This window comes from Rattus rattus, chromosome 4, assembly GCF_011064425.1.
Source record: "Rattus rattus isolate New Zealand chromosome 4, Rrattus_CSIRO_v1, whole genome shotgun sequence".
Classification (NCBI taxonomy): Eukaryota; Metazoa; Chordata; class Mammalia; order Rodentia; family Muridae; genus Rattus; species Rattus rattus.
This window is the reverse complement of record NC_046157.1, coordinates 65,725,484-65,742,184: the sequence shown is the minus strand read 5'-3', so window position 1 is coordinate 65,742,184 and position 16,701 is coordinate 65,725,484. Positions and strand designations below refer to the sequence as shown.

Below are 16,701 nucleotides of genomic sequence, written 5' to 3'. Positions count from 1 at the left end.
GCGATAATCCCTCAGTCACTCCACTCCCTGAAACTTGCACATACACAATGAGAGGATAACTTAACTATGCAATTACATATCTTTATATGTCACGAATTATTTGCCATCAGGTTGATAGAAAATTATGGCAAATATGAGAAGGTGTGCACACAGGATTTGACAATGTTTATTTTGCTCACCAATCTGTCGTTCTGGCATGGCTTTGGAGGGACACTTCTTTCCCAATCCTTTCTTTGGTTTTCGCTAAAGTAGCCCTAAGGAAGGAATCCAAAAGCTTGCTCACTCATGACTGCAACTGATATGTTGGACAGAAAAACATCACACGGGCTTTCATTGTGACCCAGCCTTTCTTACAACATGGTGGCCTGTGTCCCAGGGTTATTGTCCAAAGCAAGAAAGCCAACAGAAGCTATTGCACCACTTGCTATGACCCAGCCTTATGGGCCAGGCAATCCTTCTTGTGCCAAATTCGATTCCATGCCATGTGATCCATGAGGTCACATGCTTTGGCCAGGTGCATGTAGGATGGAAACTAGCCCTGCTGAGGAATACCATGTGTCTATTTTTTTTCGAAAACAGAGTCTGCTACACAAGAACACAATCTCCACACACAGCATAATTTTCACAATGTAACGCACATGCACAAATTTTAAAAAGATAAAAATTTAATACTATTTTATAATAGTAGAGACAGCATTTAATTTGTTGGTGATAGAATTATAATATGTCAAATTTGTTAATATACCCATCTGGAATTTTGATAGCTTACCTGAACAAATACAGTTCTTATGATTAAAAATATAGGCATGCTTAGAAAAGCAAGCAGGTGACTATCTCTTTGCCTAGCCTGCTAATGTAGAGGACATTGCCTTCAAGATACCAGGTTCATTTTCAGATCATGAGGCTGAAACTCAAGCAGATTCACTTCAATCTTAAGATTCTTTAGATTCAAGACTTGAGATTCAAAGTCTTGTCTTCTATTGTATTCTAGATCTCAAGGCTTCTCCTTAAGATGTGTTGGAATGGCAGTGGATAATCTTCCCTCTTTCCCTTTTGCTTTGTGTTGTCTCACTCATAAAATAATGAGTCTTCTGCTCCATGCTGGCTTCTCTATGGAGGCAGGTGTTGGGAAAATGGTGAACTAAATACCCTGGGGAAGTTTATGGAAATGCTCATATGGAAGAAAACTCAAGCTTGAGATAGGATCTAGGGAGAATTCTTGTGTAAGGACTTAAGTAGGAACAGCAGGATAAATTGGCTCCTGTTGACTTGTAGCTCAAATGCCACTGGGAGGGCAGAACAGGCCCAGGGATTGTTCTTGAGCACAGCAATGCTGAGATAATATATGAGAATTATGGGAGGAAGCGAAGAGTAAGCTTCCAAGGTCAGCAGGTTAGGGCGGAAGAGAGGTTTCTCTGGACAGGCTAACAAAAGAGCAAACATCTAGTTCCCAGAATGGTTCCAACAACAATAAAGTACTTTCACAAGCTATATTCTGGTAATTCAGAAATTGTCACAAGTACTGAAAAAGAAATAATTTATTTAGGCAATGAGTTCCAGAGCAATGAATTGAAATGTCCCAAGTAAAGCTTGTCTTTTGAATTAGAATTTGCTTTAGGACATTGTCTTGGTTCCAGTTTCGTTGCTGTGAAGAAACACCATGATCAAGGCATCTCTTATAAAAGGAAGCATTTTATTAGGGGGCTTGCTTATGGCTTTGGATGGTTAATCCATTGTTATCATGGTAACAGACAGGTAGGCATGGTGTTGGAGAAGCTCTGTTCTTATGTGCAGCAGGTAGACACTGGGCCATCCATGGACTTTTGAAATCTCAAAGCATATCTCCATTGACACACATCTTCCAACAAGGCCACACCTCCTGATCCTTCCCAAACAGTTCACCAGTTACAACTGATGAGTAAGCACGCAAACATTTGAGCCTCTGGGGGCCATTCTCAGTCAACCTACCACAGATGTGTTTAGATTCAAATAGAATGTCCTCTTTGCAGCTGGTAGAAATCTTTATAAACTAAAATTTAAAAAGTGATATATAGTTATCATTGGACATAAGTGAGAGCTCCTATATTCTTATACTGAACTCAGATGAAACACATTTATTCTCATTCACTTTGAGTTCTACAGTGTTAAAAAGGCCAAACATAATCAATATCATGGTAGATCTGTTCATCTTTTTAGCAACCCCAAAATGCAGTCTTACAAACTAAGCCTCTTCCTTGGAATTAATGTTTTGAGCTATCAAGACTTGATAGTTTTTTGCTTCTAGACACTATTGTCCTTATTTGGAACAAGAAAGGTAAAGATCAAAATATAATCACATTTAATTTAGTGATTAAAGATCATTCTTATGCACTAAGGAAAAGTACTAAAATGCCTTAGTGAATGTTTATGATTATTCTTTCATGCGAGTAATAGAATTATACTTCGTATCCCTTTAGAACGAAGCAAAACAATACTATTTGGAGTAATATGGTGTTATGTTCTTTAAAACTCAGAAACCACTTTCCCCTTTTCTCTCCATCTGCTATAACTATCCCATTGATTCTCTGAGGTAGTTTATGCCCCATACTGCTAATCTCTGCACTGAGGGTGAAGTAGAAGAGAGCATCTTCTGATTCAGGATAGACAGGTATCACAGATATGAATTAAACCTGTGTCGTTCCTTGTTGTCACCCGCCAAGGGTTGTAAAACACTAAAACCTAATTTAGCTTATTCTGATTCAGCCAATGAAACTGGCACAATTAAAATGACATTTAAGCATTGCTTGATTCCAGGAAAGTTGGGAAATTTAAATTATTGAAAGGCTGGGATTTCTGTAAGATGTTTTCCAAAAAAGGTGGAGAGAACAGGGTCTTGACAAAAATTTACATGCTAATGTTTATAGAATTTTACATATAATTATCCAAATTTGGAAGCAGCCAATGCATCTTCCCATAGGTCAACACACAAGCAAACTTTGCTATGATTCAGAAATGGGTAAAAGTAAGTGAATTACCAAACCACAAGATGTAGAAAAATCTTTAGGGCTTATTACTAAGGGAAAGAGGCTACTCTGAAAGTCTATATGCTGTTTGGTTCGGACTATAAGACGTTCTAGAAAATTAATAACTCCTGTCCTGTAGTACTGTCATGGATGTGTAGTCGCCATGAAGGACAGAACAATAAGCATGCGGAATCTTAGCATGCTAAATCTGTTCTATCAGATAACTGTGTAACAATAGTGTTACACAGTATAGTTTATCAAATAAATAAATACAAAAATTGAAACTAGTGTAAACTATGGGCTTTAGCTATTAACATAGTAATATTGACTCATCAATTATTGCAAGTGTGCTACATTATTCAAAATGTTACTACTAGAAGGAAACTTGAATGAAGTATATGGTAACTCTTGGCTGCTTCTTGCTCACATTTTAAGAAACTTTAAATAAAAAATATTGTGATACTGAAAAGCTACGGAAACATTGCAAAGTGCATTGCAATAAACACCCGAGACGATTGTCTTGGGACAGAGAACGGTTTCTTTTGGCCTGTAGTTTTAGAGTTGGTCAGTGATCATTAGCTGGCCCTATTGCTTTGGGCCTGTGACGGCACAAGCTGATGGGAAGCACAGGGCAGAACAAACCACCCTCCTTGTGGCCATAAGAGATGAAGGATGACAGGAAGAGCTCCTGCGAGGTAGCATAACATCTTCTAGGCTCCGCCTCTTCTCAGTAGTGCCACCCTTGGGGCCACTTACTTAACGTGTGGGATTTGGGGGCACATTTCAGATCCAAACTATACCTATAGGACCCTTTATCACCATGAAGTCCAGGGTTTCTGTAAGCCTACATTCATACCCCATGACAAAACACACTAGAAATAAATCTGATTTAAATGTATGGATTCCCAACAGACGTCTTATCTTTGATGTAGGAAGAAGGATTATCCTTTAAATAGTTAAGATTAAAAGACATCCTGCTTTTCTCAAGCAAGAAAGCAAAAACTTTTCCCCCCTTTTCAGTCCAGGAAGTCAAACCTAGAACATAAGGAATGATCTCCCTTTAGCAAAGACAGGGATGCTGGACTTGAAACTGCTGTTCTCATTCTTACTCTAGTCATCTGTCCTTATGGTCCTTCAATTAAGGACTAACTCTAAAATATCCCTTTTATGTTAAAAAGCCTCGACGCCAGACCTCCATTCTCTCTTCCTTGCGACCCCCAATCCAGCTTTATAATGAGCAGAAATCAAGAATGTTTATCAGCTCCACTTCGCTAGAGGAAGCAAACTTGTCCATCGTCATCGAAAACACCTACTCATCCTGAATATACTTGAGATTTACATTTTCAGGGCTAGTCCCAAAGATTCTGAGTGCAACAAGATTTCAGACAAGATCTTATTTCTCCTCGAGGCGTAGGAAATGAATTCCAATCCTAGGCAAGAACAACACACTCGTTAAACATATTTATGTTAATTCTGTGGAATCAGAATAAAGGGAAATCATATCTAGCAGTGTAGCATCACACGAAATAAGCTTTACATCATCCTATGCACACTTAGTGGACGAGTGGCTCCACCAAAATCCTAGTGATTTGGTCATAATAGCATTTGATACCAGTTAGCATTTCTGTACCCACAGGAATTCATAGTTCCTTGGGGAGTCTGAAGTAGGGTAATATTAATTGTAGCTTCTATGAGGTTGAGAATCTTTATCATTAAGAACTTTTGTCCGAGTGTGTTTTACTTTTTAAAAGGTGTCTGAAGTTTATTATCTATTCTAATGAGTGCAATAAGAGAAGTTTACAAAAAGTGTTATGCATTGGTAGAGAGCTCAACAACACATTTATCCCATAGCAGTGAATTGTCCTTGGCAAAAATGGTAGAGGACTGAAGGTACCAGTGGCATGAAGACAGGAGTGCTCAGAGACAGTGAGTCACACGGCAGGCAGGGATAGACTTCTAAGACCTTGATAAATGGAATAATCTAACAGAATTCACACTCAGCTTCAGTTGTCATCAATGGTTCTGTTTGAACAGCACAGCGGATTCTCACACTTTTGAACTAGAACGTCTTTAGAGAGATGGGAGGAGGAAGACCAAGCGAATCCTGAAAACTTGAGATGACCTGATAAAGCTCAGAGTGATGGCATAAAGATGGTGGGAAGCAACAAATTAACAAAATCTCACAGATGAATGATCGTGACCATAAACCAAAGTCAAGGAGGAGCATGTTTTTTGAGTCATGGTTATCCAACATGGGGAAAGGGTTATTAGAACAACCTGGGAGAAAGCTTCCATACTGATTTTGAGACTGGGGTAAGCTAAAGTTCAGAAGTTAATTGTATGACAAGGTAGATGGGTAGACATACGTTAGAGGAAACAGCCAAACTTTAGGATGGCTGGATACTTAGAAGCAATTGGAAGTCTGAGCTGTTTTAAGGTCAGGATCGTTAGTATCACTGAATTTAGATATAGGAGTCTTAATGGAAGAGAACAGATGATGTTAACACTCTGAAGAGGACTGAAAGACACTTGGTTATGAAACCAAATCGTGTCACATGGCAACAGCTCTCCCTGGCTAGGACGGGAGGTAGGGATAGACTTCCCAGGACAACATAATGGAAAGCAGGCCAGGACTTCCTCCCTAGAGCAGCTGTCTTTTTCTGAGCATACATCCAAAGCAAACAGAAGACGTCCCCTTTAGAGGGGCATGATCCATGGCAGAGGTGCTGGCAATGACGCTTATGGCATCTCGAGTGACAATCACGAAGGGGTCTCAAAACCCCCACCTCATGCTCGTTAGAAAGATGGTTGTACAGACGTTTATTGGCATTAAACTAGGTAGAATGAGGTTATTAACACATTCGATTGCGGATGTGAAAGTGTGCTTGGGCCTGTTACACCCTACATCACTGCAGATGATCAGAGCAATGTATGAAAGACCCTATTTTTAGACTCTAAGATATAGAAATGTCTGGGTGTTGTTGGGAGTGGGAAAGAATGGAGATATTTGCTCTTAATATTCTAGCCTCCCATCTTTAGAAAATCATGGGTGGTGGCTCGTGCCGTAATCCCAGACCCTGGGGGAACGATGCTAGGTTGCTGCAAATTGAAGGCTAATCTGCACTACAAGATTACAGTTCTATAAAACCCTGCCCCGCCTGGAGGCCATGGAAGAGCTTCTTACTGGCGTCCTTCCCCTGGCTTGCTCAGCCTGCTTTCTTAGAGCCTAGGACTACCAGCCCAGTGGTGTCTCCCCTCTATGGACTGGACTCTCCAACCTTAATCACTAATTAATGCTCTATAGCCCTGCCCACATCCTGATCCTACGGAGGCATTTTCTTAATTGGGATTCCCTCTTCTCACATGACTCCAGCCTGCGCGCAGTTAACATAGCCAGCACAGAGGGGGCCGTGAGGTTATGACGGGGACAGAGTGATGGTGGCTCTTGCTTTGTCCCCCAGAAACAACTACATTCAAAGGTGCCCATGTGACTGTGAAAATGAATATAAGGCAATGCACAAAAACAGGCTGGAGGTAAAGGCACCCTTCAAGATACCACAAGGTTGGCTAACACAGCCAACGTGGTGCTCAAAACAAGGGGCTACAGCCAGCTTTTGGAAAGTTCACACAGTGGTTAGCAGAGGAAAGGCTCCAGCTTCTGAGTAAAGTGAGTGTTCTGATTATATGAGAAGCATCCCACTGTTGTCTTTGAATGGTCTCGGGCAATATGCCTGTACTCGCCCTCTTCTCTAGCACACAGATCACACAGGTTTCCAAACGCAGGATCCACACCCGTAAAACATTACCTCCTGCACAGTGGTCTCAAAGGCCAAAATTGGTGAATAAAAATGAGATCAGTAGAAAAAGACTTCAGTTTTCTCAAAGTTGGGGAAATAGTTCCATTATGTTCAGAAAAACGAAGAGGCAGATGGCAGCTCTTTGTGAGATTAAAAAGGTTGTAAAAGACTCAAAGATTTCAATATATTTACTTATACATGCTCATAGGAGTGGGTCAAGTGTGGCAGACCTTATAGGGTTTCCAGCCTATTTCCAATTATTCTGCTAATTTAGGAATACTTTAAAGGAGAGGTCTTTAACCTACTCCAGAAGACGGCATCTTGGAAACTTAAATAATATTGCATTAACTACTTAGAGAATTGGAGTAGTAACTCAATGCCGCATGCTGCGAACAGAACACCAGCCCTTAAGAGACACCGCAGCATCATCTTGCCTACAAATTTTGTGGAATAAAAACCAGAAGGGCACAGCACATTTACCAATTTAACACTTAAAATCTATTTGCTCTAGCCGAACAGGTCAGTTTAGTGATCCCAGTGGCAGGGACTGAAATTTCAATTTACTGTTGTTGGCATCCCCAGACCAATTAAGCATGAAATAGAACCTTGCGTGGGTAATTCTGACTCTATTTGGCTTTGAAGACTTTTCATATTAAAGACACTATGCCTTAGTTATGTCTGTGTGTGTGTGTGTGTGTGTGTGTGTGTGTGTGTGTGTGTGTGTGTGTATATATATACATACACTGGCGGTGCTTCTAAAAATTCATCTCAGGCAATGTACTTAGCTTTTCTTACCATGTAAATAAAAACATGTTTCTTCCAAGTCTCATTTTGAAGTTAGTGTCTATATAACCAGAAAGACAAAACCTGACATTATGCAGATTGTATACAATAGCAAGGTGTGCCTCTTAAGGTGTGGGCTGGGGCTTTGTGATCGTTGAGAGGGCTCGGCCACTGAACTGTACCTCAGGCTAAACGTCTATAAATCTGTTGAGGATACCTGCTGGAATTATAAGAATATTTAAGTGCCAGGATTTAGAATTTGTCAGGAAAATGCCTTCAGCTCATGAAGCGATATAAACTGTTACTACATCTGATTGCAAGAAAAACAAGTGTTTACCCCGCCCCTTTTCCCCCCTTAATAAGCTGGTCTTAACTGGGTTTGATGGTTCATATCTATACATTTTAGCTGCTTAGGAGACTGAAGAAAGAAGAGTAGAATTCAAAGCCTGTGTGGACAACAGAGTGAGCTCAAGGATACCCTAGGCAACTTGGAAAGACCTTATCTCCAAACATAAAGGGAAAACAGAGTCGTGAATACAGCTCAGTGGTAGAACTCTTGCGCAGATGGAGGCCTCGCTACTGCCAATACAAAAAGTAACATGGTCTCCATCACTGATCACGCACGTATGTAGGTCACCGTGTCCAGCTCTCCCCCCTGCGCCCATGCAGCCTTTGGAAAGGGGAAGATTTCTTTTTTTTACCTTGGATTTAAAACAAACAACGCCATTAAAAATGAAAGAAAAGCTTCCGATAGAAATCTTAGACAAAGTATATGTATCTAATTAACTTTATTTTGGAACACTGTACAAACTCCAGTTTAAAAAAAACATGTAGTGGTCATTCAGTTACATACTGAGAAATGGAAGACAGACCACAGGCCAGCTGTCATGTTGAGCTATGCTTTAATTACACGTTTCTAAATATACTAACTTGCTGGTCAGTTGCTTCTTTCTCCCCCCTTCATTTTTCTGAAACAGACAAAATACATGATCTATTGCTTTTCCCTTTTCTCTTTATGACCTTGAACTTTAACATTAATGGAAAAACCTAAAAACCAGAGAAAGCCCACAAAAATAAGTCGTTTCAAAGTTAGAGACAATGCATTTTTTCTCATTTATTCAAATTCACTGCAGGAAGTAAACACTAAAAGGATTAAAAAAAAAAACCAAAAAAAAAAAAAATTCACACTGTAGTATGTACAATTCATGACATCACAAAAGAAATCAAATTTTAATAATAAAAATGGCAAATTATATCACTAAGCAGATTGCATCAAAACTGGCTGTAAACCCCAAGACTCTTACCATGAATGGTAATGTGCCTATACTCCAGCATTTAGGAACAATGAACTGTTCCTGGTTATGTTTTCAGTGGGATTTTACGATTTGTGAAGTCGCTATGTGAGTTCTTTATGTTGAAAGTGGTTGATTAAAAGGAAAAAAAAAAACAAGACCCTTGGATTCAAAGCACATTTTCTCACAAATCATAAGCCGCAGAGGTCATGTCCAGAAATGGAATACTGTCGTTTGTGGACGACCATCTGATCTGACTTAAGACATTTTCTGTCAAATGCACGGATGCACAGGGTTTCCCATGCACTTGTCATGCAGCAGGTAATCAAACTTAAATAAAAGGTTTATTTTATACATTTGTCCAGACTTGCAACTGTATACATACATGCACATTTTTTTAAACCTGTCTGATTATATTTACACTTAATACATGGAATATACAGGAACCAAAGAAATTAAAAGGTTTTTCTGTTGCATTAGAACAATACAAAATATGTATTTTTTTCATTAAGGAAATCATTATTTACATCACCTTTAAAAACCAATTTTAACATCTTCATGTAACAAGTCAATATATATATATATACACATTTATATATATATATAAAATATATACTCTCACCAGTTTATTCTTCTGTAAGATGTGGCAGAGAATAAACAGGTAATGCTACCTTACTGATGTCAATGAGAGCTGTGGTACCCATTCACAGATGACTTTATTAGGAAGAAACTGCCCACATATCGAAAACAGACCTTGAAACTGTGTCTGTGCATATGTGAACCTACATACGCACACACAATGAATTTCTGGATGTATGCCCTTTCTCTTCTTTAAGATTTCTCTAAACAAAACATGAGGGATATTCTCTAGTAAGTCAGAACAGCATTCTTTATAGTCCTGTTTATTTTTGCATTACATATTCTCATTCCAACAGAAATGAAACAAAACAAAGCGGAGCGATGCTGGCCCTGGACGTTTTCCCTGACCTAAGTGCTGTTGCATTGTAAGACGACTGCCTCCAACTGAGGACACCAGCATCCCACGATAGATTTCTAAGGCTCCAGCCCTTTCACCATGACCAAGAAAAAATGACTTAGTGTAAAGCTTATTTATATAGTGTAGACAATGAGATTGTCACAGTATAAACATGGAGTAAAGTATCTTCACTGGCCAGTGGAATTTTTCATAGCAGAAGAAGCATACACCTTCTCCTTTCTCTGACGTAGCATAATATACACTCTGATTACCATACAACAGATCCATTAGCTATTTACAAATCATCTTGAGAAAAAAAATAACCATTTAGAATTCTAGATAATTAAGAAACAATGTCCATTTGTAATATAAAAAAAAATCTTAGAAACAACTTCAAGTATGTACGACAACTTCAAATAAGCTTCTTCCTACGTAATGGCTGAGGACCCAATAATTTTTCCATAAGTCAATTAATTGTTAACCTGGCTCAAAACTGAAAAACAAAATATTGTCTGGTGGATGAACTGTGGACTATAAAAATGGAACTTAAAATCTAACTTGTTTCGAGACTGAAATTCCACGTGGCTCAACTCTCTATTAAGTTCTTTCAAGACAGTATCAGTGTTTAGTTGTGATACCTGCTTAAAATGAACCGATCCGTGAAGGGACCGTGAAGGTCCTATCATGGATAGGTAAGTGCCCTTTGATTTGGTTTCAGGGAATCTGAGTTTGATGTCTTTCTTGGGTTGAATCTCTTAGCTCCATAAGCACTGCAGTGCAGAGGACGGCTTGAATAGAAGGTAAGGATGTATTCAAGAGAGGTTTCCCAACCATCCTGGGATCACCTGAGTTTGCTAAGTGGCCCTGTTATTCCACCCCTAAGGCTAATTAAGTTAAACTTACTAATTAGAGCAAATAAATAATCACAGATTTTCCTGAGATGTTGACCCAGATAGGAAAGTTGTCCCCTCTACCCAATTTTTTTTTGTCATAAAAAGTATTCTGAACTCGATTTCCAAAGATATAACAGCAATATAGGAACTACGATATTGCAAATTTTGAGTGGATATGTGACTGTATTGGGGGAAAATATAGGCATCAAATAGTTTCTTTAAAGTTCCATGTTCTGGAAAAGTCATTAAGCCACAGTTTTCAAACATCAGTGTGCAGAAGAAACACATACAGAACACGTCAGGATTCAGGCAGAAGGAAGACTCCTGGGTCCACTAGAGACCCTGTTCTGTAGACCTGAGAGGCTGCCTATGAGTCTGCATGATAAACAACTTCTCCAAATAGTCAGATGGTACGAATGCAGGTTCTGTGTCCAGAACGAAGAAACCCTGGTTGTAAGGGCTACAGGTCCCACAGGAGTGGTGAGGATTAACTTTCAAAAGAGATGGTGAAAACCATCCCGAGAAAACCCATTTCTGCTTTTGTTAAAAATGATTTCTAAGTAGTCAATTATTCAGGAAACAGCCCGAAGGTGAGCATTACCTTCTCGAATTTTGAAAAAGGAGGAGTATTAATTTAGTAAAGTAGTCAAAATATTTAAAAAAATGGAAATCGCCTTTTATTTTTAAGGATCTAGTAAACTCCCCTCTATTGTAATCAATTGTTACTAAATAGTACAAGGTTTAAAGAAATCGATATTGAAAAGGTCTGGGGCGGGGCAGACACATTGGGAAGCGCAAAAACCCTTCCAAGAGTTAAAAAGAATTTTGTCTAGCAAAAGTGAAAAATGTAAGCATTGCCTTTTCTTACTTTTAGACGGATGAGGTGTGAATCAGCACAAGGCTTCTGGGTTTTCCTAATTTGGTTGTCTTCCAAATAGCTAACGATGTGCACGTTACAAACATGTTGTGTAGACCGGCTTCTGAGATAGGAAATGAGAGACCCCAATAAAGACAGCAAGTTGCATCAATCCACTACTGGTGAAGTTGTGCATTTTAATGTTTACAGTTATAAAACAGGTTCATTCGTAGGCTAGTCACAGTTGTCATCTGATGCATACAGAAATATTAAACAACCAAACCTCTAGCTTCCCCATGACATCTAATGTTAAGCGGAAATGAGTGTGCATATTTAAACATCACCAGTGACCGATACTTTCAAAAGGAAGGAGTTTCGATTACAGCATGCTTTTCTCAAATCATGCTCTTATTTATACGGGTCTCAAGTTCACAACGATCAGTCCTAAAAAGATCCCAAATGGCATGGCAGGCACACCTTCACTCGGACTCTTTTTTTATGGTGAGCACGCTTCCCAGGGGTCCATACGCTTCTCCATTTGTACTGTGCGGGCGGGAAGCATTATTTCCCATATGGCTGTTGTAAGGGCTTCTCAGATTGAAGAAAGCAGCTTTAGTTTCTGCGGCAGGAAGCATCTCTTCCTTGACTGTAACCTGTGAGAGACTCTCGGCAGATGACGTCTCCCCCCAGATGTCTTTGTCCTGTGTTTCTTGTGTGGTAACAGAGTTGCCTCCTTTCTGGAGCATGTAATAGAGGATTGGGTTGGTTTTGGTCAGTCTCGGAGAGTCTTTTTCATACTCATTCTTCTCCACATCTGTGATGACCCACTTAATGGGTCCCTTCTCACCGGGCACGGGCACAGAACAGCCATTCAAAAGCCCAGGTTCTGGCCTGGACCCTACACAGCCCAAGTGCTCTGGGAAAGGAGAACTCAGAGGGGTTTTTACTATTCCCGGGTATGAAAATGTCCTATGATCCACACAACTGCCAGGCTGAGGGGAACCATACATCAGTCCATTTAAAGAAGAAATGCTGAATTCTGGTTTGCTATTGGGCACATTGTTTTTGTGTCCTTTCTTTTTATTGTCGGTGACAGAGTTACTCCTGTGTGGGGACAAATCTCGCACACAGTTCTCTGAGAGAAGCAGCTGCTTGAGAACGTTGAAGCTTTTGCTCTCTCTGGCCCAACTCCTATGTTCACCATCGCTGGCTGAACTGTGACCAGCAGAGTATTTATAGTCGAGATCATTTCTGCTAAATTTCAGCTCCTCCTGATTAAGCAGCGACCCATAGAGTACTTCGGGGCCACCATGATTATTGGCAGTATCTACGGCACTATTTTTCATCTTTTTAAATGGGTTTTCTAGTGGTTCTGTATAAAGCTTCCTTTTTTTAGGGACCATGCAAAAGTTCTTGGATTCCAGGGGTGCCAGCTCACTGTTCCTGTGGCTCTTGTCCTGATCGTCTGCCGGGTAACTCTCTTGACTCTGTCTCAGCAGTCGACTTAACAGACCGTTCTTTGAGAAAGAAAAATCCTGAGGTGAAGCAGGCTCTGATTTAAAGTCCTCCGACACTGGTAAGGCGGCCGAGCTCCCCTGGATGATGGGAGTCCCGCCTAAGAACGGGGCGCTCTTGGCATCGTGGTTTAAATGCACGTTTGTGTTGTGGGTCTGGAAGTCATCACAGGGCTCGGACTTAATTTTCACCATCAGTATCTGTTCATTTCCGGGTCTCTGCGCATGCTCCTGCCGCGCCTCGTCCAGTGCGGGAGTTCTCTCTTTCTTCTCACTCTTCCCTTTGTTGGAATTTCCCAGGAGCAACTGAAGGACGGTGCGTCTTTCCAGTAGATTTTCTATCTCGCAAGCAGGAAGTCCTGGTTCAGGCCCTGCAGGCTGACTGCTGAAGGCTTTGTTTTCCTCAGCTGCATTTGCTTTATTTGAGAGCAGAGGGCTATTTAACCTATCAATTAGACCGAGAGGTTTGTCCGTGTGTCCACTCAACAGCTGTTTGCTGGGTCTCTGCTCTTCCCCTGGCACGGAAGACTGCATTCCGCACTGAGCCAAATTCTGTAACAGTTTGCTGGCGCTGAACGTCGCCGAATTTTGTGCACCTTCACTCGGGGCCGGTTTCTCTGCTTGTGAGTCTTTGCCTTTTGTGAGGTCCATCAGGTGGCCAGTCACGGTATTTGTTAGTTTTGAAGCGGGAGTACTGCAGGCGTATGGCGGGGAATTCCACTTGATGACCAGAGAGTGTTGGGAAAGGTTGATGGGAGACTCTCCTTGACTGGACGTGTGCAGCGGTGGAGTGCTCACGGGGGTAGTCCTGTTGGTGCTGGGGCTCTCAATGACTGAAGTCCTTGTGTAATTCTGAGGACTGAACTTAGTCGCATCGCTGTGGACTTCCTGAGGGCTGGCATTCCTTTCAACACTTTCCTCAGTTTTATGGCCAAGCAGCAATTGAAGAAGAGTGACTTTCTGGTGTGAATTCAGCTTGGAATTTGTTGAGGTATCTTGATCTTCTTTGATGTCAACACCGGGCACTTTGGGATCCCACGTGTTTAACAAGGACTGGGTTAGGTTCTCAAGAGAAACGGGACGCTCGGTTTCCGGTTTCTCGGTCCGGTGTTTGCAGGACAGGTCTATGGGAACGCAGTTGGAGTAGGAGCTTTCATCCCCACTGCTGTCGTCTGTGAAGCTAGGATTGTTATCAGAGTACTCATCGATCGTGGTGGGTGTGCTGCTCTCAAAACTACTTCCTCTCTCGTGCTGGCTGTGTCCGTTCATCGGCGTGGGGATGGTCTGGCTTTTGAGGAGATGTAAAAGCAAACTGTTATTAGCGGCTTGCTTTATGTTGTTTCTTTCCAGAGAGTTCTTATAGCTTGTGTTTTTGGGAGAGGAAGGAACACCGCACACTGGATTCTGAAAGGCTGCTGCGTTATTCTTGCTAGCCGCCGGTTTGCTTGACTGTGGCAGTGTTCTGGCCTGCCCGTCGAGATGGCCAGACACCCCCTTGGAGAGCTGGAAACTGCCCATGTCCTTCTGACCGTTCTCCTGCAGTCTGGCCATGGCGGCGAGCCTTTCGCTTGCTGCCTGATGTGCATTCTGTGTTTTTAGAGCGTGCTCCCGAGAGTACTGCTGAAGGTGGGCTTCGCTGGAAAGGAGCAGCGCTAGCTGGCTGCAGGCTACACTGGGCTTGGGGGAGGCGGCGGGGCTAGCCCTTTTCTCCACCATGCTGGCTACAGCCTGTAATCTTGCGGCACACGACAAGGGCTCACTCATGACCTTTGTTCCACTTTGTCCGACATGATGAGGTGATGACTCAACAAAGCTATCTCTGATAAGGTTCGGAGTCACATCGGGGAGGGTGGTACCTGACTTCTGATCCTTAGTTTTACTTTTCTTCAGCAGAGTTTTTAAGTGGCTTGAGGCCACGCCATAGCACCTTAAATCCTTCTCCACTTTCAACGACTCGTGGCTGAGGGCATATCCTTGCTCCTTGAGGCTCTGTCTAATCTGCTGTGACAGAGCAACAGTCTGCAGCCTGGAGCTGAATGACTGAAGCAAAGAGGCCAGTAATGTGCTATCCTGTTTGCCTTTAGGCACATTGTCAACCATGCCAACCAGCAAAGCCTCCTTCTTTACGTTTAAATTCACGATGGAATCGGACAGCCTCTTCCGCTGTGCCGCGTTCCAGTCCTCAGAAGACTGCAGCAGTCTGGCCTTTTTGAGGTGCAGCATGCCAGATCCCTGGTATGTCTGTGTACTGAGAGTGGGACCATTGCTTTGACAGGTGGGAAAGGCACTGCCAGAGAGGTTAAAGTTCTGGTCTTCTTCGCTGTGGCCAGCAGACTTTTTGTCGACGGCAGTACCTGATCCCCCTGCTGCCTGATGCATTAGTAATCCTTCTAGGTAAGTTAAAACAATAGAATCCGGATGCACATCAGAGCCAAGCTCTTCTCCATGAGTCATGTTCAATACAAGTGCTTACAGGGGCTCGGCTTCTGTTCACTTTAAAGATGCTTTTCTTGTCGGTAAGATCCGCCTTCAGGAAGCGAGCGTCACTCAGTCACCTCCCATGGCAGTCAGGCAGACAAGCACTGTTACATCCTGACCAGGGTATCTTCTGGCAGTGACGTCTAAGAGGCAGGCAAACTCCAATGCAGACTACAGCCCTGATTACCGGCTACGCAAGGACCAGTCTCGCAACTTCCTTAGCACAGCGCTGGCATGGCACCCAGGTCTTAGGGAGCACACTCCTTTTCTTTCTTCATCTTCTGCTCTTCGCCAAACGCACAGAACAGTATCTAAAAATACAAAAATAAAAATAGGTAAGGAGGAACAGAATTGGAATCATGCTCATTACCTATAAGGAATAGAATACAGCGTTATGGGTTTCATATAAGATAATATATAAATATATTAAACAATGTACACCTACACATGACAGCCACATCCATTTGGGATGTGGTTTGTAGGTGAGTATCCTTAAAAAGACTTTGTTGCAACAGAAGGATGAGCTGAGGCCTTGTGATCATAGCACGGTCTATGAAGGGGCTCCCATGCTATACCCTAACATACACTTACGTGCCCCACTCTTTATTTCCTACCTTCCCTGAAAAGCTAGGCGGCAGGCTAATCATCACCATTTCCTAAATCAGAAATCACACTGGATGTTTAGCTTAATGTCAGGAACAAAAATTATACACAGAAGCTCCTTCATGGTGCGCCTTCTGTATGGGGCCTATGCCAACTATAATTAGTACATTCGGCACACTAGATATGAAACTTTGTGTATTGATTCTGCAAAGGAAAATAGTTATTAAAACACGCTTGCATGTGCACAGCAATGCCTCTGCCCTCGGAAGTTTGGATAAACATGAACCTACAAGACTGGAAATCATAACTTGGAAATTGTACACGGAACCTCAGTGGCGTCTCTGATGGATGGCGGGAACTCAGTATGAACCTCCTCATTCACAGGTCATATGATACTGCTCTCAGATCTACATGGAATCTGTTTCAGGGCTGTGGAATGGCATGAAGAAGGCATATGACAGGGACTGAGCACTGGGCACTGAACCTTTACCCACATTTCTCAAACAG

At 41.8% G+C, this 16,701-nt stretch overlaps 1 protein-coding gene across 4 annotated transcripts in view; it reads right to left on the bottom strand.

Annotated features, from left to right (window-relative positions):
* Positions 1-8,353: 8,353 nt before the first annotated feature.
* The window catches only part of Nrip1 (nuclear receptor interacting protein 1), a 62,667-nt gene continuing 54,319 nt past the window's right edge, over positions 8,354-16,701 (bottom strand). For all 4 annotated transcript variants that reach the window (XM_032900518.1, XM_032900517.1, XM_032900519.1 and 1 more), the window contains one exon: positions 8,354-15,902. In XM_032900518.1, the coding sequence (XP_032756409.1) occupies positions 12,079-15,567 (3,489 nt within the window). In that variant the 5' untranslated portion in view covers positions 15,568-15,902 and the 3' untranslated portion in view covers positions 8,354-12,078. The remainder of the gene's footprint in view (positions 15,903-16,701) is intronic.